The 27,318-nt window shown below is 35.9% G+C and overlaps 1 protein-coding gene across 2 annotated transcripts in view; it reads left to right on the top strand.

The window, feature by feature from the left end:
• Positions 1–27,318, top strand: part of NGLY1 (N-glycanase 1) — a 56,158-nt gene that overhangs the window by 8,919 nt on the left and 19,921 nt on the right. For both annotated transcript variants that reach the window (XM_028099206.1, XM_028099207.2), the window contains exons 2-5: positions 1,713–1,827; positions 6,930–7,175; positions 17,289–17,454; positions 26,976–27,198. In XM_028099206.1, coding sequence (XP_027955007.1) covers positions 1,713–1,827; positions 6,930–7,175; positions 17,289–17,454; positions 26,976–27,198 — 750 coding nt within the window. The remainder of the gene's footprint in view (positions 1–1,712; positions 1,828–6,929; positions 7,176–17,288; positions 17,455–26,975; positions 27,199–27,318) is intronic.

Below are 27,318 nucleotides of genomic sequence, written 5' to 3'. Positions count from 1 at the left end.
AACAGTGTTTTTGTTTTTAATTTCCAATTTTTTGTGGATCTGTAACTTATATAAAGTACAATAAAAATTTCATGGCAAATCAAATTGTTAGAAAAATTGCTGAGTAGTCTCAATTTCTGCACTTCTCGTGAATGACTAGCAAGGAGTTTATAGATGGGCACCAGTCTGTGGACATTTTGAATAACACTATTTTAGAGCTTTATCTCTGAATATTCTGTACTAAACTTGAATAATTTTTGAAATTAAGGAAAAGTTTAAAGAAGATTTGTGTATTTATGACAGTTTGGCAATAGAGAGTTGCTTGATGGAAAACAAACTGAAATATGTTGAAATTTCCACAGTTAAATTAGGACAAGAATGGTTAGTGAGTTGCTAGCCTTTGTCCACCATCCCCATTCCATACCCCAGGCAGATGGCCTCAGCACTCCTTCCTATGGACCCCTGACACAGCCTCAGAATCCTTAAAATAGTGCTAATAGAAGCCACTACTATTGTGAGGGAGTTTGTGTCAGATATGAAATCTGCTCCTCAGGACACCTGGGTGGCTCAGTTGGTTAAGCGTCTGCCTTTGGCTGAGGTCATGATGCGTGGGTCCTGGGATCGAGTCCCGCATCAGGCTCCTTACTCAGCGGTGAGCCTACCTCTCCCTCTGCCTGCCACTCCTCCTGCTTGTGCGTGCTCTCTCTGACAAATAAAATCATATAAAAAAATTACTCATCCTAATTATGTTCGGAAGACTTTTTGAGTATAATACTGTGATTATCTTTTTTTTAATTTTAATTTATTTGAGAGAGAGAACATGAGCAGGGAGGAGGATCACACGGAGAGGGAGAAGCAGACTCCCCGCTGAGCTGAGCAGGGAGCCTGACGTTGATCCCAGGACCCCGAGATCATGACCTGAGCCAAAGGCAGATGCTTAACTGGCAGTCCCACCCAGGTGCCCCAATACTGTGATTATCTTAACCTTGTATTTTTTTTCTGATTTTTTTTAAAACAGCCTTTCTGATTTATCAAGGTTATTAAAAATTTCAAAGCTTTTCATATGCTGGTGTCATCCCATGTATGCTATTCAAAATCTTAATCATGGTAAAAAAAAAAAATTGGCTGTGACAGAAATACATCTTAAGGTGAAACAGAACTTAAGAGTAAAAGCAATCATTGGTCTAGGGAAGAAAGAAAATCAAGTGACTCTAAGGTGTACCTGGGTTTGTATTTGTCAGAGGTAAAGTGTTTGAGGAACTGTGATCCATTTTTATATAGATTCTTAGTGTTTTTTTATTCATGCATTTCACAAGTATTTGTTAACTATCATCTATGCATCAGGCACCATTCTTGATTGAGATCCATCAGAACAAAATAGGCAAAACCTACACCCATGTCTGGAGCTTACCTAGGTTTTTTTCTTAGCAACCTAAAAACTCATAAAGGTATGTGGCTTTAATAGCATAGAATGAAAATGTTGCATGGGTTTCTCTTATGGAAGCATTAATATTATCAGCTATGAAATTAAACAGTAAGGTGGTAGTAAATGTATATTGAGGTAAGAATCACAGAATCAGGCTATTTTTCCAGACTGTGCTTCCTCTTTCTTTAAAGTTGGGAACTGTAATACCTTGTAGCAGTGTAGCCAATATAAAATGTAAAAAGGAGTGCAAAAACACTGTGAAAGTATAAATTGTTATATATAATCAAACTTTTTTTATTTAAATCAGAAACCCTAATGATGAAAAATATAGATCTATCCGGATTGGAAACACAGCTTTTTCTACCAGACTCTTACCTGTCAGAGGAGCCGTTGAATGTTTATTTGAAATGGGCTTTGAAGAGGTAAGTTGAAGGGTTTCTTCTCCCCGGTTCATGTATAAAGAATTTATTATAATGTTGATGGATAATTATCTAAATAAGATAATATTTTTAAATTAATGGATCATTTTGGAAATCTGCAGAACTAGTTACTTCTTCACCTATTAGACATTTAAAAATCACAGTAAATATATTTTAAAATCACAGGAGAATATAACAACTCTCCCACAGGGAAAATTCTTACAAGTTTTAATCCTTCAGAACAGGGAGGTCAGACATACAACCCAAAGACCAAATTGTGGGTCATTTTAGACTTTGCGAAAATCTGATTTGTAAGTACACAACGAATTCTAGTAAGATCTAGCCATCTGTCTCCAGTAAGAAATGAAAAGAGTAAATACAGAAAAGCTGAGTTCAATTGCCACATGTAAGGGATTTCTTCTGTGACAGAAGTGAAGAATCTCAGTATGTTTTTTTGTTTTTTAGTCAAAATAAAAGCTTGGTGTTTTCATCTTCTGGAATCTTGTACATAGCTTTTTTTTTTAATTTTTTAAAGATTTATGTATTTATTAGAGAGAGAGAGAGCACAAGTAGGCAGAGAGAGAGGGAGAAGCAGACTCCCCGCAGAGCAGGGAGCCCGACATAGGGCTCGATCCCAGGACTCTGGGATCGTGACCTGAGCCAAAGGCAGCTGCTTAACCAACTGGGGAGCCACCCAGGCGCCCCAGTACATAGCTTAATTTTATGACACAATGAAAGTAGTTATCAATATTGTCAATTTTCTTTATGTATATATGCTTAATCATTTCTAGTTTATGGAATACTGAAAGAACTTGAACCAGGTTGTGGATACACATTAGTCCATAGCAGTCAGAAATATCAAGGCTATAGAAATTGTTAAAGAGATCTGCTGAGTTGCCATAAGAAGTACTTTCCTTCCTGCCTCTCTGCTTTTCTTCCCCGATTCTGTCCCAGGCCCTGAAGGGTATAGTAGTGAACTAGAGAAATAGATCCCATCTCACATGGAGCCTGGTTCTAATAGGTTAGACAAACAGTAGACAGGAAAGCAAGGAAGGGTGCAAAGAGGAAAATACGGCATGGTGATACACTAAAAAGCAGCTGTAGAGGTGGGCAGCTACGTAAGAATGAGTGGTTAGGGAAGGCCTCTCAGGAGATAATATTTGAGCTGGGACCTAAATGAAAAGCATTTCAGATACCTGAAGCCCTCAGGTAAGAGTGCTTCAAACAGAAGGATTCACATATGCAACAGACTTCTAGCAGGATTAGCTTTGGCACAGATAGTAGCTACACAGGCCAGCAGAATCCAGGGTGTGCGGTTTTGAGGACTGTGATAAAGACTTGGACTTCATTCTAAGTGAGATGGGAAACCACAGGAAGGTTCTAGACATGGAATAATATTTTAGCTGTTGTAAAGTGAATGTTCTGGATGTTCTGGGATGGAGGCAAGAGATGAAGCAGTGAGACCAGTTAGAAAGCTTTTATCAGCCTAAAGGAGAAACAAAAATGGTTTGAAAATGGTTCCATGAGGGCAGAGCCTTTTATCTTTTTGTTCCCTCTTGCTAGCTCCTAGAATACATTGGGGCACTCAGTAAACATTTGTTGAATTAAAGACTGATAGCAGTGGAGATGGGGGAAAAGTAGAGACATCTAGAATTTTTTTTTAAGCAGAGCCTGCAGGACTTGATGAATTGATTGTGGGGTACAAGGGAAAGGAAGGAATCAGGGATACTACTAGGTTTTGGTTTGAGCATCTAAGTGGATGCAAGTACCATTAATTCAGATTGAGAAATCTTGGAGTGTAGCAGATGCCAGGAGAAATCACTGCTTCCTCATTTTGGATGATTATAACCAATATACTGTTAACCATTCAAGTAGAGATAACAAGTAGGCAGTTGGATGTATGAGTCTGTAACTCAAAAGGAGAGGTCAGGGCGCCTGGGTGGCTCAGTTGGTTAAGCGACTGCCTTCGGCTCAGGTCATGATCCTGGAGTCCCGGGATCGAGTCCCACATCGGGCTCCCTGCTCAGCGGGGAGTCTGCTTCTCCCTCTGACCCTCTTCCCTCTCATGCTCTCTGTCTCTCATTCTCTCTCTCTCAAATAAATAAAATCTTTAAAAAAAAAATAAAAAAGATAAATTGTTCAATAAAAAAAAAAAGAGGTCAGCCTGGAGGTATAAATTATGTTGTCATCTGCTTGTTAGTTACCGACATCTGAACATAAAGAACTTAAAAGGATAGAAGGAAAAATTGAGAACATTGCTGATTTTGTTCAAGGAAATACAGACTTTTGAGTTAAATGACAGAAAAATTTAGTAAATGACAACTGGAAACTGATTTCTCAGTTTTGAAGTGTCACATATTCTGTGGAGTCATATTTGTCTTTTCATTCAACGAATATTTGAGTGCCGGGTGTGGTGACAACCATCCCAGTTTGCCTGGGGCTGTCCTGGGTTTAGTACTCAAAATCCCACATTCTAGTAAACCCATCTCAGGAGACCCAAAGGTTGGGCACACCAGTGCCAGGTAACAAGCCAGATTGAGACTTGCAGTAGTATTTGACACAAATGGAGCAACAATTTCAGAAACGATTAACATGCTTTGATCAGACTGATTTATACTTCAAATTTCTGATTGTCTTTAGACTTTGCACCTCAGGACCCATCTGCAATAATTTTTTTTTTTTTAAGATTTTATTTATTTATTTGACAGAGCGAGAGAGAGCACAAACAGGGCGAGCGGCAGGCAGAGGGAGAGAGAGAAGCAGGCTCCCCGAGGAGCAGGGAGCCTGATGTGGGGCTGGATCCCAGGACACTGGGATCATGACCTAAGCCGAAGGCAGTCGCTTAACCAACTGAGCCACCCAGGCGCCCCTGCAATAAATGTTTTATCAGTGTGGCTAAGTTGCAGAAGGAACCAATGGAACTGCAATTGAACTCTACCATTAGAAAGAAACTCAGTAGGCTTTAAGATGAAGTAGGAATCTCAGACCCATCCCCAAAATGTTCAGGTATATATTAAAATCCTGGGTACTTTTGGGCCTACTTGCCTCTGAGGCTACATTCTTTGTGAAAATTTTGAGAAGGAGGTTAAGAAAGACTGGGATCTGCATGGATATGCGACTCCTCCGGCTTCCTGAGTGGAGTGGTTCTCATCAGGTACCATAGGAGGAGGGCAGTTTTGGTTGTTTTGGTGACTGAAAGATATTACCAGCATTTAGTGGGCAGGAGCCAGGTTTGCTTAACATCTGACAGTGACAATTGTCTTAGCAAAAATGTGTTGAGAAATACGGATTTTGTTAAATACTGGAATTCTCATTAATTTCTTAAAGTGTTATTGTATCTAGTGCATTAAGCCTGTAATTTCGTTCTTTTGTGAAAATACAGTGCTGTGGATGAAACTTTTTGGTATAGACACTTTGGCCATAATCCTGCATTTTTTTAGGACTGGTCCTGAAAAGTTAGAAGGGAAGGGAGCAAGGCACAAGCAGCATCTCTGTCTTATCAGGGCCTTCTCTGTGGTATGGACTGAACATAGATCCAGATAGCTGTTACGCTGGATTTCCACCTTGGCCCATGGTGTCTTCTACCTCTCTCAGTGCTGCTCAACTAACGGTATGAGATGGGAAGCCTCTGTATTTGGTTTTAACCTAGATATCTGGTTTCTAAAGAGAAACCTCATCAGAGATGTGAGGTGGTTTCTTTCTAATGTTGGAAAATCATTGCGATCCAATGCTAATCATATATGTCATTATCACAGCTGTAGAAATATTCTCTTTTTGCTCAACACTTCCAACTATTAGTACAAGCTTATGGTTTTTGGTCTCTGTTCAGTCTAAGATGTAGTCAGTTTTAGCTTAACAATTAAAGTTTACTCCAACAATTATTCTGTAGCATCAGGCAGATTATTTTACTTTCCTGAGCTTTCATATTTTCATATAAAGAATAGTGATAAGCCTAATAATACCTACATTTCAGGGTGATTGTGAGAATTACTTGAGATAACATACATAAAATGTTTAGCATAGCACCTAGAACACATGAACACAATAAATGATAGTTTTGTTTTTACAGCTATTATGGGTAATGAATATATAGAGCTTAATGGCCTCTTCTAGCTTTTTAAAAGGGATTCATATGGAATTAATTTTCATGTCATTAGTGAGAAGTGTGTTGGTCAGTTGATTCTGATAGGTCTGCCGTCACCAGGGAAATAGGTCATTCTCATTTGTGGAGCCTAACTTAAAATAAGCTTAAAATCTGCAGGTCTGTCTACTACACGTTAACAATCATTTTATCTCATATGCAGTTGGTGGAAATAATTATTTTAACACTGTTACTTCTCGATGCCTTGAAACTTGATTGAAGATATTTTCATTTAACTTTTGTTTTGTAATTTGCTGACTACATTGTGAGCTTTGTTGTAATGTTTGTTGTATTGTAAAGCACTCTGATTATATGATGGGTATTCATTAAATGAATCACCACTTGAAGAACGGGATTTTTGTTTGTTTTGTTTGGACCACCTTTGTATTACTGTTAACAATCCATAGTTTTGAATTGACCATCAGGCTGTACTTTCTGTTTTCTTGGAAAAATTAGTGTACCCTATATCCAAACTTCTAATCATGTAGCTATTCTTTAAAGTCTTGGGTTTAGGAGATTCAAAGGTTGTTATATATATAACTTCTTGACCCTGGATCATTTTGTATGGCTGCATCTCTAGTAATTACTATTATTTCATAAGGAATTTCACAGAGAATAGTAGTATCATATACAATTGCAGAGAAGATAGGAATGTGCATTTTTATAATTCTTATGAGACTTTGTGACTTACTATTTCTAAAAGAAAAGATTTTTCTAACAGCCTTTGAACCAATCAAATAAGCTAAGCATTATATGCAAAGGAGGAGACCAATTTTCTTAACTTCTTGTTTCATATATAGGCACTTTTTACCTTTAACTACTTAAAAAAAAGTGCCATAATGGTAGGAAAACAGAATGATTGTTAAATATGATGTATTCTATGGTATTGATTTCATTTTATAGATATATATGAATGTCAGTATAAAGCAAAGGTTAAAATTTTTCCCAATTTTATAAATTCCAGGGAGAAACACATCTTATCTTTCCTAAAAAAGCTTCAGTGGAGCAGCTGCAAAAAATTCGTGACCTGATTGCCATAGAGAGAAGTAGCAGATTGGATGGATCAAATAAGAGTTACAAAGTAGAATTATCTCAGCAACCTGCATCCAGTACCCAGCTTCCTCTAACACAGTCTTCAAATCCTAGTGGGTTAATCCAGCATGCAGGGAACAGTGAAGGACAGTCATCAAATCGACCACCTGCTCCAATGGTAATGTTAGAATTAAACCTTTCTTAACTATTCAAAGTATTGAAACAGCTTTGAGATATGTTGTGATTTATTCCTGAATTTATGCCCTCGGTATTCTTGGTTCTTAGAATGTAATACATCCAGATTTCCGTAGGTCTTTAAAAAATTGTCAAATTTGTAACAAAGAGAAAATGGTTGTCTTTTTTTATACTTTTATTGATTTTTTTTAAAGATTTTATTTATTTGAGAGAGCGAGAATGAGAGAGAGAGAGCACATGAGAGGGGGGAGGGTCAGAGTTGGTTAACTCTGACTGCCTTCGGCTCAGGTCATGATCCTGGAGTCCCGGGATCAAGTCCCGCATCGGGCTCCCTGCTGCTCAGCAGGGAGTCTGCTTCTCCCTTTTTTATACTTTTAAATCTTAACTTTTGGTTTATTGCTTCTTAGGCATTTTATCATTTTGTCGTTCATAAATGTACCCATTGCCTTGGTACATAAATCAGTAACAAATTAGCATATGTCTTTAAAACAAAGTAACAGACTTGCTGGACAGTAGCAGTCATATTAGATTTCCTTTACTGGAAACTGATGACTTCTGATCTAAATTTTACCTGCTGCCATTCATTATGAAGATTATTAATTCCAATAACCTAAGCATTATCAATCCCTCAGTTTGATAAAAGAAATCAGCTTCTTTAAGGTAAATAACAATGCATTAATTTATTGAGAGGAGTGCTACCAGATTAGTGAAGTTTAGTTAGTGGCATACACAGATGCATACTTCTGAAGAACTGCAATCAAACTTTTGATCTCTTACAGGCATCCTTGGTACACTTAACCAATCTCATTTAAGAGGAAACTATCCTATTTACAAAAATTCCTTTTGACAGAGGTCCTTAAGTTTTCCTCTGAATTTTCACTCAAAAATTTCACGATTTTTTTTCTATAGTAATTTTGTCAGTAGCCAGCTTAAACTTGTATTCTCTTATTTTAATTTTGGTAAATCTTGGCACTCTCCTCCATAAAACGGAACTTATATAGAGAGTCAGTTATTAAATCTACCCTTAATTTTCTGCAGTTGAGTAATTGCAGAGTCTTTAACCTCACTTCCCTGGTGGTGATTTCTTTGTTTATGCTGAAAAGACCCTAAGCTTGTCTTTGAAAACTAAAGAAAAAAGGTAGTAAAGGCTATCGGGAAGAGACAGAGTTAACTGTCCTTTTATATCGTTCTTGTTGAGTGGTTTCCAAACTTTTTTTGTGGAGGATTAACTCCTCTAAAACATATTTCTTTGTGCTTCAATTTACTTACAGTCTTTAAAATATTTTCTCCTCTCATTAGCTTCACAGCTAATGTTTACTTATAATAATAATAAATACAACTAGTGTTTACAAATGCTTTCGAGAAACTGTTACTGAATATGTCAGATCAATTAGTAATGATACTAAATGGCTGTGGGTATTCCATGAGATGGCATACATGAAAACATTGTAAACTATAAAGGTTTGCTCTTGGTAATAATACTTTCTGTAAAGTATCTGAGCTGCTCCATTCAGTACAAAGTTATCACAGAATAATGGAAAAATGTGACTACTTAATTCTAATGTGACATAATAGTAACCCTACTAGTCAGTCCGTTCCTTAGAAGAGTGGTTTTCGGTTACACATCTTAACAGTAATAAAATGTTGAGTACATAACCCAGCATCTATTTCCTTATAAATTATATACTTTTAGTATGTTATGTACCTTATACAACAATTTTGTAAAAAAGGTGAAATAAAAAGTAAATCTAAGATGCGCCCCAGTGGATTCTTTTGTGCCCCTCTCATGAGCATGTGTGTTCCATCTTGTCCTCAGTTTTGCAGTTAAGGTTGATACAGAAGCACATTTAACTTCTTCATTTTGAGCACCATTTCTTACGTTTTCTAATTACAGTGTTAGAATATATCTTTTAGCCCTACTTTATCTTTTGTTGAATCTCAGTGTTACAGTTTAAAATGCACAGTACTAACCAGCTTTACAGAAAAGAGTGTAGGGGCGCCTGGGTGGCTCAGATGGTTAAGCGTCTGCCTTTGGCTCAGGTCATGATCCCAGGGTCCTGGGATCGAGTCCCACATCGGGCTCCCTGCTCCTTGGGAGCCTGCTTCTCTCTCTCTCCCCCTCTGTCTCTCATGAATAAATAAATAAAATCTTTAAAAAAAAAAAGAAAGAAAAGAGTGTAATACATGAAAACATTTTATTTTACAAAGTAGCTATTTCCTGGACTAAGTAGTATTTTGTTAGTGTTCTGACTCAGAAGATAAATTCACATTTTCTGACTCTTCTGTAACCTCTTTTTTTTTTTTTTGATTCTTAACTTTGTATTTTAGATATAATTTGGGGCCTTTAAAACACTGTAATCATCAGAAAGCCTCTGGATACTAAACTAAAAACAAAATGTCATTTTATTGACAAAACAAATGTAGAGTTGAGAAGAAAATAACTTTCCTATACACATATGCTTTTAGTAGGCAGTCTATTACCAATTCTTATTTTTCTAGTCCTTGGGACACGTATCTTTTTCTGAGTTCCTTAAGGGAATTGGGAGAAATTAGAATGCATCTTGTTTTTTATCACCAAGTCTTGGTTATCCCTGGATCACTGGAATGCATAGTTTAAAAAAGTATTTTGTCATTTAAGCATTCATCACCACTATTTGTTATACTACAGAATTTGACATTTATGTTCCCCTGCCTTGCCTGTTTTGAGTGGGGGTACTTAATTGATAATTAAAATAGACCAAAGTCAAGCAGCAAGAGAAAGAATTAAAAAGCATTGAATGCGTATAAACTAGATAAGTCCTGAGCACTCATGTGCTCATAACTATTATATTTCTTTGGTTAAAACTGCAAAGTAAAATTTTGAAATATAAATTGATAGTCAATGATGTTGAAGTTTGCCAATTAAGCTTTTCCTTTAAGATATAAAGTACTGGAATATATTGGTACTCAATAAAAGGTGATGTTAGAAACTTATTTTGCTGCTTTTTCTGGATATTTCATGTAAGTGGAATTACACAATATGTAGTTTTTTGCTTTTGGCTTCTTGTACTTTGTATGTTTTTGAAGTTTATTCATACTGTAGGATGTATCAGTAATTTATTCCATTTTATTGCTGGATAGTATTCCATGACGGACATTTGGGTTGTTTCCCATCTTTGCCAATTATGAATAATGCTGCTGTGAACATTCACATACAAGGTTTTGTGTGGGCGTGTTTTCATTTGGGTAGATTCCTAGGAGTGGAACCACTAGGCTGTATGGTAAGTTTATGTTTAATGTTTTAAGAAATTGCCAAGCTGTTTTCCAAAGTTGTGGCACCATTTTACATTCTCACCAGCAGTGTGTGAATGTTACAATTTTTCAGTATCCTCACTGACACTTGTTATGTTTTTTTATTGTGGCAATTTTAGTGGATATTAGGTAGTATCTCATTGTGGCTTTAATTTGCATTTCCCTAATGACTCAATTGACTTTTAAATTTGCTGGTTATACATGCTGAGTGTCTAGTGTTCCTAAAGGACATAATTTCCCAATAACCCTTTACATATTTTTATACCCTTTGCCTTCGAAAAGGAGTTTCAAAACAGCAGAGATAGTTTTTCAAAGACATAGAACATTAGAATGTTAAAAGCATTATATTTCCACTTTTGCAACTTTATCTAGGTTGAAAATATGTGATTCTGAAGTATGATTTGCTTAAAATAAGCCTTCAGTTGTTACACTAGTTTAGCTGCATACTTTTATTTGGCACATGCCTACTTTTAAAATGTGTATAGAATTGTTAAGGACTTTTCAACAATTCTAATCACTCTAGAAATTCTTGCCCGTTGTGTATATGGGTATGCATTTATTTATTTAAAAGAATTATAATTTGAAATTATTCTGTTGAAATTATAAATGTATTGTTAGACAATGATGAGTTGGTTTATTTTTTTATGAGTTGGTTTATTTTTAAACTTAATCTCATAAGAAACCTTTTAGTCTGGATCTTTATATGATCTTTATTAGAGAAGAAGTCTTCTATTTGGACATAAGATTTAAATGTCCAATTTCTTGTTGTGAACCTACCATTCTTAAAGGTAAAATATACTGCATATCGGATCACTTAAATTACGTCTGTATACCAGAATTCTTAGCATCCATTAAAAATGATGCTGTGGTCTATTTTGGCATTAAGAGAGTTATTATATGGGGAAAAAATAGTAAACTGAGAATTCCAAAATTAAACAACATATGTTGTGTATATGTATATTATATTTCAATTTTTTTTATTAAAAATGCACATACATAAATATATTCATTTTTAAAAGGTCTGGAAAGCTATACACAGACATCTTAGCCATAATTTTATCTTAAGGTGAAATTACAGGTGATTCCTTATTATTTATACCACTCAGTATTTCCTGAGAATTTCTTACAACAACATTTACTTTTATAAATAGAAAAAAGGGGAGGGGATTGTAAGAAATAAGGTGATTGAAGTCACAAGCTGATTAAAACTAAGGTTAAAAAATTATTAAACAGAACTTTTGTGCTTAAAAACATGTTCTAAATTTAAAAGTCACAAAAGTAAAAGGCTACATAAAGGTAGAAGGAAGACTGGTGGACTTGAGGACCCCTGGTCCTTTACTAAAGAAGTAAATTTGCTAATCCAGCTTCCACGGGTTATATCACATGATTTGACAAGATATGCATATTGTATATTTTTTCTTAAAAGAGTCTTGAATATATTTCACATTAGAAACCAAAATAATTGAAATCTAAGTATGATCAGTGAAGCAAATCATCTTTTTGACCTAAAACCAGATAGATTGCACATTTTGAACTTCTCTTTGTACTCCAAATAACTTCACCTCCCTCAGGCCCTCAGGCAGTTAACTGCTGCCTTGTGTACCTGGTTGCCCAGCTGCTGTAGTTGCCATGCAATCAGCAGACTTTGCTTTTATCTCTTAGTGTGTATGGAGTTGTGCCAAAGAATATGTAAAGAAATAAGGCAAGAAAATAAACTCTATTGTTCAGGATTGTTTGCCATAAAAACCACAACGAATGAGGTAATTTCCAGATTGGAAGTATCAAATTGAAAATAAAAGTTCTTTAGATGAGTTCTTACCCTCTCTCAGTAAACAAAAACCTACGTTTAAGAACAATAACAAAAATATAGCTGTGCCTCCTTTTTGTAAGAATTCTTTAAAAATGGAGACCTGTTTTGTGTATTTCTGTATCAGTTCTGGTAAAGGAGCATATTCCTCCCTGTTGGGAATACCCTGGATTTCTCATCACTAGATCTTCAGTAAGTTTCTTCAGTCATCTGTTGCACTCATCCCTTCTGGAAGTGGGGCAACCGGATCTGCTCTAAACAAGAGTCAGTTCCTCCTCTGTCTCTGCGTCCCTTCTTCTCTGCTCACTGTGGAATCTCACATGGACTGTGTGCAGTCTTGAACTTCCTCTTTTCTTGGGGATTCTTCTCATTGGCATTTAAACCTTGCTTTATAAAGGCCAGTTTTCCTCTAAGGTTAGGCTGTTGGCATCAGGATGAGCTGGACATTCAGGTTCCTAGATGTAACCCCAGACTGGCTAAATCAGAAAGGGATGGGGAGGAATTGGGGAATCTGTATTTTTCACAAGCAGATCAATGTTTAGGAACCTTTCCTGTAAACTCTCCTATCTGAGAAACAAGCCAGCATACAAATATCCCTGGATCCTACATGTCCTGTAGTTCTCATTTCTTTACAGCAAGTTTCCTGAAGAGCTCCCTGTACTCATCACTGTAGCTTTACTTCTCACATACTTGTCTAGCAAGCTTCCATTCTTTAATCATGTACCCTATCAGTAAAATGTTTGAGCATAGCCTTTCAATATATATTTTTGTTATGAATTATATACATGTACTATTATGCCATTATACTGTATCGGGAAACAATGTCAACAGAAGCTATTGAGTAAATGTTTTTAATTTTTAAAAATGTATTAATATATCATTGATGTAAGGGGCGGCTGGGTGCTTCAGTTGGTTAAATGTCTGCCTTTGGCTCAGGTCATGATCCCAGAGTCCTGGGATAAAGCCCCACATCAGGCTCCCTGCTCAGCGGGGAGTCTGCTTCTCCCTCTGCCTCTCCTCCCTGCTTGTGTTCTCTCAAATAAATAAATAAATTTTTAAAATAAAGATAATCACAGTATTATACTCAAAAGACCTTCAGAACATAATTTAGGATGATGAGATTTCTTTTTTTTTTTAGGATTTTATTTTTAAGTAATCACACTCAACTCAGGGCTTGAACTCACAACCCCAGGATCAAGAACTGCACGCTCCATCAACTGAGCCAGCCAAGTGCCTCCAGTCTTTATAATCTTTTACAGCTAGGTTGAGGGTTCATTAGTGAAAACTATATAACATAATCTATAAATTCACTTAGCCAGGCACATATGAATCGCAAAACCTTGTAATATGCTAAGAGTAGAAGTAGGAGTGAACATGCCAGTTGTTAACTCCCTCTGTAGTTTGATCCTTTCTCTCCTCAGGCTAGCTTGCTAGCCACTGATCACCCAAATACTAAATGTTATTATAACTTAATTGCTTTATTTTTTGGCGAAAAAAAAACATAAATAGGAGTTCTAATATTTTCTGTACACTTTCCAGTAGACCATTTTGTGCAGCTGCTTTGGTACTCTTAGGCCACTTGGGACACAGTTTCACAACTAAGTTTTTTACAACTTGTTTTCCTTATTAACACTATTAGAAATCGTCCTAAGATCATCAAAAATCTCCATGCTGCTAAATTTAATATACTTACTTTCAGTTCATTTTTACTTGACCGTTCATCATCTTTAGCTCAATCATTTCCTGGTTTTTCTTCTACCATAAGTGGTTCAACCATTGACCCAGTTAGTTGCTCACTCAAAATCCACAGATTACTAATGTATTTTTCTACTTTTCTAACTGCCCCGACTCCACAGTTCAGTCACCAGGACTTGTTGATCCTATTTCCTAAGTTCTTTTTACACTTTACTTCTACTAAAGCCACCAGCTCTTTCAGATTTCTGCAGTCGGCTTCCATTGGATCATCTGTAACCTCCTTTCTCTAGCTACAGCTAGAGTGATATTCTGAAAATGTAAATCTGATGGTTTTACTCCCTTGCTTAAGTGTCTTTAATAGCTTCCATTACAATGGAAAGAGACCAGAAAGATCTAGCCATTTATCAACTCTGCTTCATCCTCAGCTTTCTCCGCCATTTCCCCTTGGTTCTCCATGCTCTCAACACCCTGATTTTCTCCATGATCCTACATAATTTCCTAAGCATGTTCCCATAAACATACTCCCCAGCTACCTGTATGCTGTTCCTTCCTATAGGATTAGCTTTCCCTTTCCTATTAGCTTCTTATCCTTAGTACTTTGCCACAAATATAAAAAATCTTTCTTCAGGGAATTCTAGGTTCAGAATCCCTGTTGTACAGTGTCACTATCCTCTATATTTGCTTACTCTTCTTACACCTATGAATAAATTGTCTAACTTACCATTATATCCCCAGTAACTAGCAAATAATAAAGGCTCATTAAATATTTGAGTAAATGAACATTGTTGTACCAGTATTAGTTTCTGTATCCATAGACTACTTTGTGAGGATGATATCCTTGACTATTTTGGTCTCCATTATTTTTCCAGTATGTAACACAGACACACACACACAAATATTTGTTGACTTAATAATGGTGGTTTTGTCATTATTTAATGCCTTTCCCTCCCTTAGACAATAAAGTCATCGTGTCTTTCTTATGCACCTATCCCCAGTGCTTTAAAAAATCCTGGATAATGTCAGGGAGTATTTGATAATGGTTTTTATTTTTTAAATTAATCTATGTCTACTTTTTTAATATACACATTTAATCCATTCGTATTTACCATAATTGCTAATATGTTTGAATTTATTTCTGACATCTTATTTTGTGTTGCCTGTGTCCTTTTGTTTTTTTCCCTTTTTCCCATCTTTGTTTTATTTTGAGAACAGTTTTCTTCCATTATTTTCCCTTTAAAAATTAGAAAGTTAAATATTTTCTTTTTTAGTCTTCTATTGCACTTAAATTTTTAATGCAAATATTTACTTTTATACTTTTTTACTAATATAATAAGACAGGAACCTCAGAAAGTTTTTACTCTTTTTCTCCTCCCTTCCTTGCTACCTTCTTTATGAGAAAATTTGAGATTTTGCTTTTCAATTATGATTATTTTTAATAATCAGAACTTAGGTTTTACTAGTTTATTTTTTTAACTCCTGCTTTTATCTCAGTTTCTACTCCTGGGTGATCTGTTTATTTACTTTGATTATATTATATTTTGAGGGGACAATAACTTTAAGAATTCTTTTAGATAAGATTTAGGAGTGATACACTTCTGTACTGCTACATATCAGAAAACGGATTTATTCTGCCCTCCTGTGTGATTAGTTTGGCTGGGTAGGAATCCTGTGTTCCCAGTCTTTTTCCCTCAGAATTTCAAAGATTTTGCTTTATTGTTTCTAATGAGATGTCTGATTCATAAAAGGCTTTTGGAATTTTGTTTTTCTACTTACCTGTTATGAAATGTCACTATTTTATGCCCTGTTTTATCCCCATTCATACTGGCTCTTTCTTCAACTCTCAGAAATTGGTTTCCATTATTTCTTTGAGAAGTTTATCTTTTCTACTGTTTCTACTCTACTTTCTGGACTTCCTGTCAGCTGGATTTGGAAACGTTTGGATTTATCTTCAGTGTCTATTTAGGTTTTTTTTGTGCCACGTTCTCAGAAAATGTCTTGGCTCAGTCTTCTAATCACTCTTTAGCTATGTTTATTCTTCGGTTTGACACCATGTGTACTTTCTTATTTCACTGTTTAAATTTTTTAATTTCCAAGATCCATGGTTGTCTTTCTCTTACTGTATACTGTCGAATCTCTGAAGACAGACTTGCTGCTATGGCTACAGGGTTAGTTCTTCTGATGTTGATTGTAGTTTATCTTTGCAACAGTATGGGTTGTTGCAGATCCAGTGAGTCTGAGAGCTCCTGCTAGCCTATCTGTGAATGCAGCATCTGCTTCTAGCAACTGTGGGGAGGGGTAGAACATGCTACAAGATGGTCTGTACCAGAAGCAACTGTTCTGAGCTTGGATGTTTCTCTTTCCTTTTGGGAATCTAAGCAGCTCCCTCACTTCTCAGAAGCATAGTTCTTTGTTGAGAAGGAATGATGGGGTGGGGGCAGGGAGAAGATGTCTAACTATTCCTCCTGCAGAGCCCAGCCAGTGTCACTAATGTTTGTTCCAAGGCCCTTTTCTGTCTGGATCCTGTGGCTCCTCTGCTCTTGGGATTATTTTGAAAACTTTAGTTTGTATAACCACTCTTTTGGGGGGGGGCATATTGCCATAGTTTTTTCCTTTAATCCATTTGTATCTGTTTTTCCTCTTTCAGGAATTTCTCAAAATTCCTGATCCCTTAAGAGTACTCCTCCTTTGCTAATGCCATATGGAGTTTTGTTTTGTTTTGTTTTTTGTTTTAATTATGTTACTTGCAGGGATTTGAACTGGAAAGGCTGTCAGATGCATTGCTCAGAGCACTATTTCTTTTTTTTTTTTTAAGATTTATTTATTTTAGAGAGCAGTCAGGTGCACATGAGCCGGGGGAGGGGCCAAAGGAGAGGGAGAGATCATGCAGACTCCCTGCTAAGCATGGAGCCCAACTCAGGGCTTGATCCCAGGACTCCACAGTCATTACTGGAGCCAAAAAAATGACCTGAGCCAAAATGAAGAGTCAGCCACTTAACCAACTGGGCCACCCAGGCGCCCCTCAGTGCACTATCTTGATCCAGACTTGTAATCAAGAATCTAGCATATCTCTGTTTAAATATGTCCTCAATAATATATTCAGAGAAATAGAATAGATATATCTTTGACTGTGACACACACATGGGTATCTCCTAAAACTAATATTGTATAGCTTTTGAGTATTATTATATTTCAGTGAATCCATACATTCCTCTTTATTTATGAAATCATAGAACCACCGTTTTCGGTTATGTGTTGTTTTTGTAGCATATGGAGAAAAGCTAACCAATATTTTTTTTCTATTAGGTTACTACTGATTCAGTCATTCTAAAAGTTCTCCGGTCCAACATTCAGCATGTGCTGGTCTATGAGAACCTTGCTCTCCAGGAGAAAGCACTGGCTTGTATTCCAGTCCAAGAACTAAAAAGGAGATCTCAAGAAAAGTTATCTAGAGCTAGAAAATTGGATAAAGGTAGTGGCTTTATATAACCATTCATTGCTAAATATACATCATTGCTAAAGACAAACACTGAACTGCCTTTTGCTGTATACATCATAAAATTCTAATCTATTTCTATTTTGATTTTTAAGAGTACAACAGTAGTAAAATTTTACCGCATGTACCTCAGACACATCTATTAACACATCTTTTTTTTTTTTAAACCTCAGTATGTGTTTGCAGTTTAATCATTGGTATATGAGTTTTTTTAGGTATAATAGAACTTAAGTCTGTGGAACATATGATAGTATTATTAGTGAATTTTAATGTGAATTAGAAGCTATGTTCAAGATTAATCCATATGATTAGACCATTGATTAATTTTGGCTAATAAAGATAGTATTTACTGGTGTATGGTTCTTCCTCACCCACTGTTGTCCACTGCCTAGGAATAAATTCAGCTCTGCCACTTTACTGTGCATTACTGAGCAAGTAATTTGATCTCTATGCCTCAGTATCTTCATTTGAAAATAGGATGATTTTTAAAAATAGGTGAAATAGTACATGTAAATGGCTCAGAACAATACCTACCACATTCATCAACCAATAATTATTTGTGTGTTATCATTAATGGTCTTAAGATTTTAGTTGTTAAATTTTTCCAATGGTAGCATTTTTACTTTGAGTTTTTATGTAATTAGCTTTTATCTAATTCATTTCTTAATACTATATTTTCTAGGGGACTATGTAATTTTTCTGGTGGTTACCTTAGTTTGCAATAAATGTTTTAACTGAGTCCACCTTCAAAAACACTATTCTGATTCATGTATGGTGCAGATACCTTTTAACAGAATCATCCCAATTCTTCCCTCCCATCCTTATAACATTGCTGTCATATGCTATAATCACCCAGTATGTTGCTATTGTTATTATTTAAAGAAGTTACTTTTTACGCCAAGAATAAGAAAACAAAAGATTCTCTTTTACTTTCATATATTCCTTTTCTGATGCTTCCTTTCTGTAGATCCAAGTTTCTGATCTGTATCATTTTCCCTCTTCCTAAAGAACTTCTTTTAATATTTCGTCCAGGGCAGATCTGCTAGAGATGAATTCCCTCAATTTTTCATTGCCTGAGAAACCCTTAATTTTTTCTTCACTTTTGAAGGATAATTTCACTGGGATATAGAATTCTGGGTTGGTGAGGTTTTTCTTTCAATAACACTTTAAATATTTTACCCTCCTGTTCTTGCCTGCATTGTTTATGACAAGAAGTCTGCTATAATTCCCATCTTTATTCCTGTTTAGGTAAGGTTTCCCCCATATCCCCTCAACTTACTCCCCATCCCCAGCTTTATTCAAGATTATCTCTGTCTTTGGTTTTCTACAGTTTGAATATGACATGCCTAGGTATAGTTTCTTGGTTGGTGTTTTTTGAGCTTCCTAGATCTGTGGTTTGGAATCTCATTAATTTTGGAAAATTCTTGACCATTATTGCTTCAGATACTTCTTTTGTTTCTTCCTCTCTTTTCCTTCTGTATTCCAAAATGAATGTATCGTATTTTACTTTTATCTGTCTCTGCCTCAATTTCCCACAGTTCTTAGATGTTCTGGTCCATTTTGAGATTCTCCTGCAGTTCTGTGCCTTTTTTTTTTTTCCTCTTTGATTTTCAGTTTAGGAAGTTTCTGTTAACCTATCTTCAAGCTCACAGACTCTGGCCTTGGCTGTGTCCCATCTACTGATGAGCCCATGAAAGGCATTCTGTTACAGTGTTTTTGATTTCTAGCATTTCCTCTAGATTTTTTTAAAGCTTCTAAAGAAACAAAAAAAATCTATTTATGTTATCCGTCTTACATGTTGTTTACTTTTTTCATGAGAGCACCTAATATATTAATCAGAGTTACTTTAAATTCTTTGTTAATTCCAAAATCTGGGTGGTTCTGATACTTACTTTATCACTTCAGACTGATTTTTCTTGCCTTTTAACACATCTTGTATTTGTTGGAAGTTAGACGTGATGCATTGGCTAGTAGGAGCTGAGGTGAATAGGCCCTTTATATAAGGTCTTATGTCCGTTTAACAAGGAGTTGGGCTATGTTTAATGTTAGTTGTAGGTGTCAGAACCTTCAGACTTGCTCTGGTATTCTTCTTGTCTCCCCTGTTGTCTTTGGGCTTTTCTAAAAACTCCTTAGATACAGTCTGCATCTTTTAGTAGACTCCATTGTTGTTACACCAGAGCCTTGTTGGTGTAGTGGTAAGGTACGGGGGAGTAGAAGCCCCCTGTAATCTGATGATTAAGTCTCAGTGCTTTAGTGGGCCTGTATCCTCAGGCCTGTGACCTTCCCAAGTCTTTCTTAACTTTTTCCCCCCATAGACGAGATAGGAAGACTAGAAGTGGCTAGGGTCAGGGAAGTTAGTTCCCTTTCCCCACTTCAGAAAAGGCTCTGGTAAAATCTTTTTCCCTGAAGAGTAGGCCTTTATTGTAAAGAACGTTCTGGGCATACTTTGCAATTCTTAATCTTCTCCTCTTCTTTTCAGAGCTATGAGATCTTTTTTGGTTCTTCACCAAGAAAACCAAGTAGGATTCTTGGAGGGAAAACCCACAAAAGTGTTAGGAACCCCTCCTAAGATTGTGTTTCTTACTCAAGCTAGTCCATATTCAGCCTCCAGCAATTTGTTGAAATTATCATTTAAGTGTTTTTACCAATTTATGACTCCAGTGGCTTCTGTTCCATGTAGCAGATGGCTGGTTGTGATTCTGTGTATTTGGCTAAGATTCTCTGTATTTGTCTCATCTCTCCAGATTTCAGGGTGACAGTTTGCCCTGTGAATTCTAAGGAGCTCAAGAAAAGTCAATGATTTTGGTTTGTTCAGTTTTTTGTTTTCATAACGATGGGAATGACAACTCTAAGCTCTTTACATGTCAGAGCTAAAACCAGAAGTCTCTCTGAGGGATTAATTATGTATCTCTTTTCCTTTTTTTAATCATTTAATCACTTCTTACATATGTTGTTTAGGTATTTTGCTGCCCATTGTATTTTGGTAGTTTTGTTTTTATTATAATATTATACTATGTCATTTTCTTGTATTTGAAGACCATTCTGGGGCTTAGACTTAATTCAGCAACATTGCTGTGAGACCTTGAGACAGTTCTTCATCTTCTTGGATTAACAGTTTTTTTACTGTTTATGAAATAAGAATGCTTATTAACGTGATCACAAAGGCCCTGTCCACATTAAAGTACTGTGTTCCTTCAGACGATCCCTGACATAAATGCCTGTTTAACAGGTACTTACCGAAGCATGTTTTATGTGTGAGTCAGTCATTCAGCTGAGTCCCACAGAGGAGACACAATTAGCAGTGTCCCTGTTGACATTTGCCTGGCATTTTTTTTCCCCTCTAATTATAAAGGTAATACATGGCTTTTTTTTTTTTTGGTAGAAAATTTGGAAAATAGGGGTAAGATAAGCCATCTATAACTTCATTCATAGTATGACTTACGAGATTTGTCTATATATTCTTTCACACTTAAAATTTAAAAGCAGTATAATGGAGTTTTAATTTAAGTAGGAAGGAAAGAACATCAGGTTGGTAGAATGGTATTATGAAAATCAGTAAAAGACTGAGCTTTTTTTTTTTTTTAAAGGTTATAAAGGATGAGTTAGAATAGTAACCTAAGATGCCAAAGGACTTATTAAGCCAGGGATTGGGGATATTGTTCCAAATGTAGTTAACAGGATGTGTGGAGGCAGAAAAGTTAGATTCTATACGGGGAACAATGAATAATAAAATCTGGCTGTGTGTAGTGTAGGAGTGGGTAAAACAGTAGTGAGAGATCAAGTAGACTGAGATCATATTTTGGTTGACATTGAATTTCAGGCAGAGAAATGTATACTGAATTTATCTTATATTTTTAATCTTTCCAAAAAGAACTAGAGATAAAATGGAACAAAGAATACTTCTAACAAAGTTTTAAAATAGAAAATAAGGACCAAAGAAATTAGGAGGATGTACATGTCTTACTTGTAAGGCTAACATTACAATCTTAGTATGATTGAACATAGAGCAAAAATGTTATGTAATCTATTCATTAGCAAGGAGGAAATAAAGCGTTCGCTCAGGAAAGTCAAGTATTCTTTGGTTACTTAATTCAGCAGCATTAACCATTGAAGCTTTAAGCAAGTGAGTGACATCAGAGGTGTGCTTAAGGAAGATTGATCTAGGAAAACCTTGTAAGATGAACAAGAATAAGAGAGTGCAAGGAGAGAACAGTTGAAACACAGTAGTAATAGAGAGGAATAGGGTGAACAGGGTATTGTGACAGCAGGGGAGAAAATGGATGTGAGTTATTGGGGTGATAGAATACATATTGTTTGCAGTTGATGAGTACATTTGATGTGACAAGGCATCGTGTATGCTTAAGGAAAATGTCAAGGAGGACTTTCCAGTTTTGAATTCAGGCAACTAGAAGATTAGAGGAGTCAATAGGAACAGGCTTTGAAGGGAAATGTTTTAAAGTAACTGCTGGCCATTATCTGGACCAGGTGAAAATGTAGGTCTGGAATTCTGTTAAGAAGTACACTTTAGGGTGATAGGTAAAACTGTGCAAGTAAATGAGATTTCCCAGAATGAAAAGGCAAGGGGGAAAGGGAGGATTGCAAAGGTTCTAGAAAACAGGACGGTACTAGTACTAAATACATGTAGGTATTTATATTTAAATTAAGTTTTAAAAAATTAAAAATCCAGTTCTTTAGTTACAGTCAACACATTTTAAGTACTTATTAACCACAAGTGACTTAGTGGCAACCCTGTTGGACAGTGTGGATATGAATTATCTCCATTATTGCTGAAAGTTCTATTGGATGGTACTGTTCCACAAAAACAGTAGGATACTGAAAGAGTTACAGTCGTAAGTAGAGGAAATTCAAATATATAGTGAAATAAGTGGTATTATAGACATAATGAATGGATCATTGAGGGTTAGACTGGGCTGTGAGTAATGGGATTTGTGACCCCAATGGCTTAGGATTTATTTTCTCATGTAAGAAATTATTGAGGTAGGCAGGCTGATGCTATTGGTAAGCTCTGAAACATTATCAGAGGCCTGGGTCCCTTCTGTCTTTTGGCTCTGGCATACATGGTTTCCATTCTGCAGGTTACATCTCATAGTCTAAGATGGCTGCTAAAGCTCCAGCCACTATATCTGCAGACCAGGCATCAGGAAGACGAAAGGGAGAAAAAGCAAAATGGAACTACTGAGCCTGTTCTCTTGAAGCAGCCTTCTTTGGACTCTCACCCAAATTTAGTCAATCTTTAGTCTTTTAGCTGATGCATTGCCATCCCAAATAAATTAGAATTCTGTAAATAAAGTACGGGCTTTTGGATATTGTGTGGCAGCCAGGTCCCTCTGCCCCAGTGACTATCTGGCTCTGAGATGATGACAAAGCCTCATTTGTCCAGGTTGGTGATTTTTTCTCATTCATGATTGTGTTTTGTTTTTTTTTGGTTTTTTGTTGTTGTTTTTTTTTCTTTTCATTTTCTCCCCAAGTTAAATCTTACTCTGAGTTTCTAAACTAGGAAAGAGTATTCTGGTTTGTAGCAGAAGTGAGGACCTAGGAACCCTACCCACTGAGATACCTTTAGAGATAGTTGAGGCTCAGAGAAGCATGATTCCATAGCTCTGGCTTGGAAGATTTGTCATGATTGAGTATTCCAGATATAGGGGAAACACCTTTTGTGAAGAGGAAAGAACCCTGTCGTTTTGGGAAAGTGAAACAAAATATATGTTGGCCTACTAAATTGAATATGAAGACATGGGAGGAAGAATGTTGAGTACTAAGGTGTGTCAAAGGACGAGGCTACCTGTACTGATGTTTTTACTGATTTTCTTCTCATTCTCTCTTTTGCACACTAATGGTCTGTGATTTTCATAGAATGGAGTTAAGACCTACACTTGTTAATTTTATCTTTGTTACTGAAAAGTTATGAGAAATCTATTGTATTTTTGAAGATGCTAAATGTATTAATCTGAAGTCTTGATTATAATTTTAAAATGTACTCTCCACACTCTAATATATTCTCCATATTCTCACAGAAATTTAGTATCTTAAAAAAACAAATAAAAAAGAATTCAGCATCTAAGTCCAGCCTCTCTTTAAGCCCCGTATCTCTGAGCTTTCTGAGCTCTTGTCCTCTCTGGACAGGATTTCACTTGCATTTCTCTGAGCCATAATTCAGGACATTGCTTGATCAAGGAGCACTGACCCTCAGGTGGGCCTCACTCTCCGTGCAATAGTCCTACTTCTAACTGGGAGGCTGCCGCTCTATACCTGCAGTACATATAACACAGAAGCACAAGGATGCTGTCTTCCTTTCCCTTCTTTTCCCAATTTGATAATGACTATTTGGTGAACAGTATTAATTCTAATTAATATTATGAGGCTTCTTTGTTTAGTCCTTCCATCATTCATTCAGATACATACTGAGCACCTATTGTGTGACAAACACAGCTCAAGGCCCCTACTGTCATGGGGTGAGACAGACTACAAAACCCCAAATACTCAAATAGAATAGGTAGATAAGTGCTGGGAAGACAAACAAGTCAGGTTAACAGTACAGAGAGTGCCTAGAAAGATGCTTTTTGGTATAGGGTTGTCAGAAAAGGCTTCTCTGGAAAGCAGTGACTTCCATTCCAGGTAGAGGGCACCAGCAACTGCAAAGGCTCCCCGAGGTGAGAGTGAGCTTGGCGCATTGAAAGGATGACAAGGAGGACCTGATGCCTGTAGCAGAATAAACAAGACAGAGGTCAGAAAAGTAAAGGGGGTACATTAGTTTCCTCTGTCTGCTGTAACAAATTATCACAAACTTGGTGACCTAAAATAACAGAAATTTATTGACTCCTGGTTCTGGAAGCCAGAAGGCCATAATCAGTGTCACTGGGGCCACGATATCTCTCTCTGTTCCGCTGTCTCATCACCTTCTGTGTGTGTGTGTGTGTAAAATTTCCCTCTGCTCCCCTCTCAGAAGGATAGTATGCATTTAGGGTCCACTCAGATAATCCAGTATAATCCCCCCATCTCCAGGTCCTTAACTTCATCATATCTTCAAAGACCTTTTTTTTTTTCTTTTGCTGTATCTGGTAACAGTTTTAGACTCCAGGGGTTACAATGTGGGTATCTTTTGGTGGACCGTTGTTCAGCCTACCAGAGGAGACCAGTTGTGATAACAAAGAGTAAGAGTAGAGACTTTGAATTGTATCCTGAGTGAGATGGGAACCTCATTGGAGGGTTTTGAGTGATATAATCTACCTTGCATTTTTAAAAAGATTACTCTGCTTTAGGCACTTGATAGAGAAGAACGGTGGCAGTGCTGTATTACTAAAGTTCATTTTTAATTGAATACAAACTTTCATATTATATGAGAAAAGCTAAAATCTCCCTGTCAGTCTGTCCTACACCTCTTCCGTAGGTAACAGCTATTATCATGTGATACGTTCCTTTTCATATCTTCGCCTATGTATTTATATCCATAAATAATTACCTGAAAAAATAGTTTAAGTTGTATGGGTTTACATAAAATTTATCATCCCATATATATTGAGTTTCTTGGTGTTTTTCATTTACTAACTTGTCTTAGAAATCTTTTTAACCATAGTGTTCTATAGTATGCATATACTAATATTTATACAGTTTCCTATTGATAGACATTGAGATTATTTACCATTTTTCTCTATTCTAAATGCTCCTGCAGTGAGAATTCTTGTAAAGCATGCCTTATGGTATATATGCACAAGTATTTCTCTGAGATAAATATAAAAATGTCAAGGGTGTGTGACTTAACACTGTAAAGGATCCTCTCAAGTAAATTGCCTTTCAGTTCACATCAGAAGTGTCCGAGAGTATTTATTTCCACTTAATGAAATTATTGGACTTCTTTTATAGACTTTGAATTTTTCTAATGGGTTTGCTGATATTCTTATCGATTTATAGAAGTTCTTTATATATTCTGGATACTTTTCTTTATTAGACATGTTACATTTTTTTTTTCTCCCAGTGTTCTTTGCTTACTTTAGTGTATCTTTTGAAATTCATAAGCTATAACTTTAAATATAAGAAAGTTTATTTTTTCCCATTATTGATTTCACAGTCTGCATCTTGTTTAAGAAGGCCCTTCCCTATCACAGTCATAAAGGTATTCTTTTGTAACTTCTATTGCCTTCATAGTATTCCTTCTCTCAATATAGAATTTTTATATTGTCCCCAAATCATTTATTGAACAGTCCATCCTCTTAGAACTACTTTGAAAGGCTAACTTTATTAGATACTATGTATCACTTAGAAATCTGTTTTTCAGGAGTCATTCTTTTGTTTCAGTGATCTGCTTTGTATGTTCTTCACCAATATCACAATATTTTGATTATTAGAATTTTGTGATGTGTTTTGACATGTACTAAATGAATTTATCATATTGCTCTTAGTCAAATTTTATGAAAAAATATTTTATAAATTTTTAATTAAATTTTTTAAATTAAATACTTTTTAAATTTTTTTATAATTATAATTGGGTTTACATTAAATTACAGATTAATTTGTAGAGAATTAACAACTTTGGAAAATTGTTTTCCCAACCAGGAACGTAATATATTTCCGCCCTTTATATTCTCTAGTTTTTTCCTAATATAGGTTTTTTTTCATTTGGCACTATATCAAACAGAAATAGAGTATAATGTATCAAACACCTATGACCAACATTAAACTTTACTAGATCTTCACATTATGCCATATATTTCCTTCATATTATGATCACTTCTTAATAATAAAACAAGAAAGAGATGAGAACTCTCTGTGTCTCCCAGATTCTTTTCTCCTCTCCTTCTCTTCTTCCCAGAGGTACCACAGTCTTGAATATTGTCAAGAGACATCTTTTTATTTGATAAATAGATACAATTTTATGTAATATTATAAGCCATACTTACTTTCCAGGGTTGTTATATACTGTGTAGACATTGTTGTGTTTTTAGGTGATTTATGGTGAGTATTCACAGATGAATTATACTGTATAGTTGAAACACTGATAGAAAAGCTGGTAGGTTGATTTTTTTAAGGTGTCTAGAATTCTGTGATTTCTGCCTGTGATTTTGTGATTGTTTCTTGTTTACTTGTATATATACCTGATAAGTTGAATGTAGTCCTTTTTAAATGTTTTTAAAAATTAAACTGATTTCTTAACCTCCCTGTGTTTCAAGATCAAATACACATTGACCATAGTTCCCTAAGAGGTTGTTGTGTTCAGCTCACTTGTTAGTACATAATGTTGGTTAGAGGTTACAGAGTGGTAAATGTCCTACTGCTATAAACGTACGATGTATTATGTCATTGTATTTCAGCCTGGTTCACAATATGCCGACAGTTCTTTTCTTGCATCATATTTGTGAAAACCTTTTAGATCTTCTTATATTTTCATATATTTCGGCTCCATATTTGAGAATAAAATACATGTGTGTATTTTTAGTTTTTGTCAGCTTTAGATCTTACTTGACTCTGTTTTAACTTCTCAGGTACTAATGTAAGTGATGAGGATTTTCTTCTGCTGGAGCTTTTACACTGGTTTAAGGAAGAATTTTTTCAATGGGTGAATGATATTTTGTGCAGCAAATGTGGTGGCCAGACTAAGTGTAGAGGTGAATCACTGTTCCCCAATGATGATGAGATGAAGTGGGGTGCAAACAGAATAGAAGATCATTACTGTGATGCATGCCAGTTCAGCAATCGATTCCCAAGGTGGGTGTCCACTGCACAGTAAAGTTGCAGTGCACTGCAAAGTAAAGTAAAGAGTGATCTCTTCATGGAATGGTTAGAAAAGAATTTTTATTAAATGAACTCTTCAATTTTTAGAAATAT

The sequence above is a fragment of the Eumetopias jubatus genome, unplaced genomic scaffold (genome assembly GCF_037043125.1).
Source record: "Eumetopias jubatus isolate StellerSeaLion01/CBP00866 unplaced genomic scaffold, mEumJub1_p1.0 scaffold_1, whole genome shotgun sequence".
NCBI lineage: Eukaryota > Metazoa > Chordata > Mammalia > Carnivora > Otariidae > Eumetopias > Eumetopias jubatus.
This window is presented reverse-complemented; position numbering and strand designations above follow the sequence as displayed.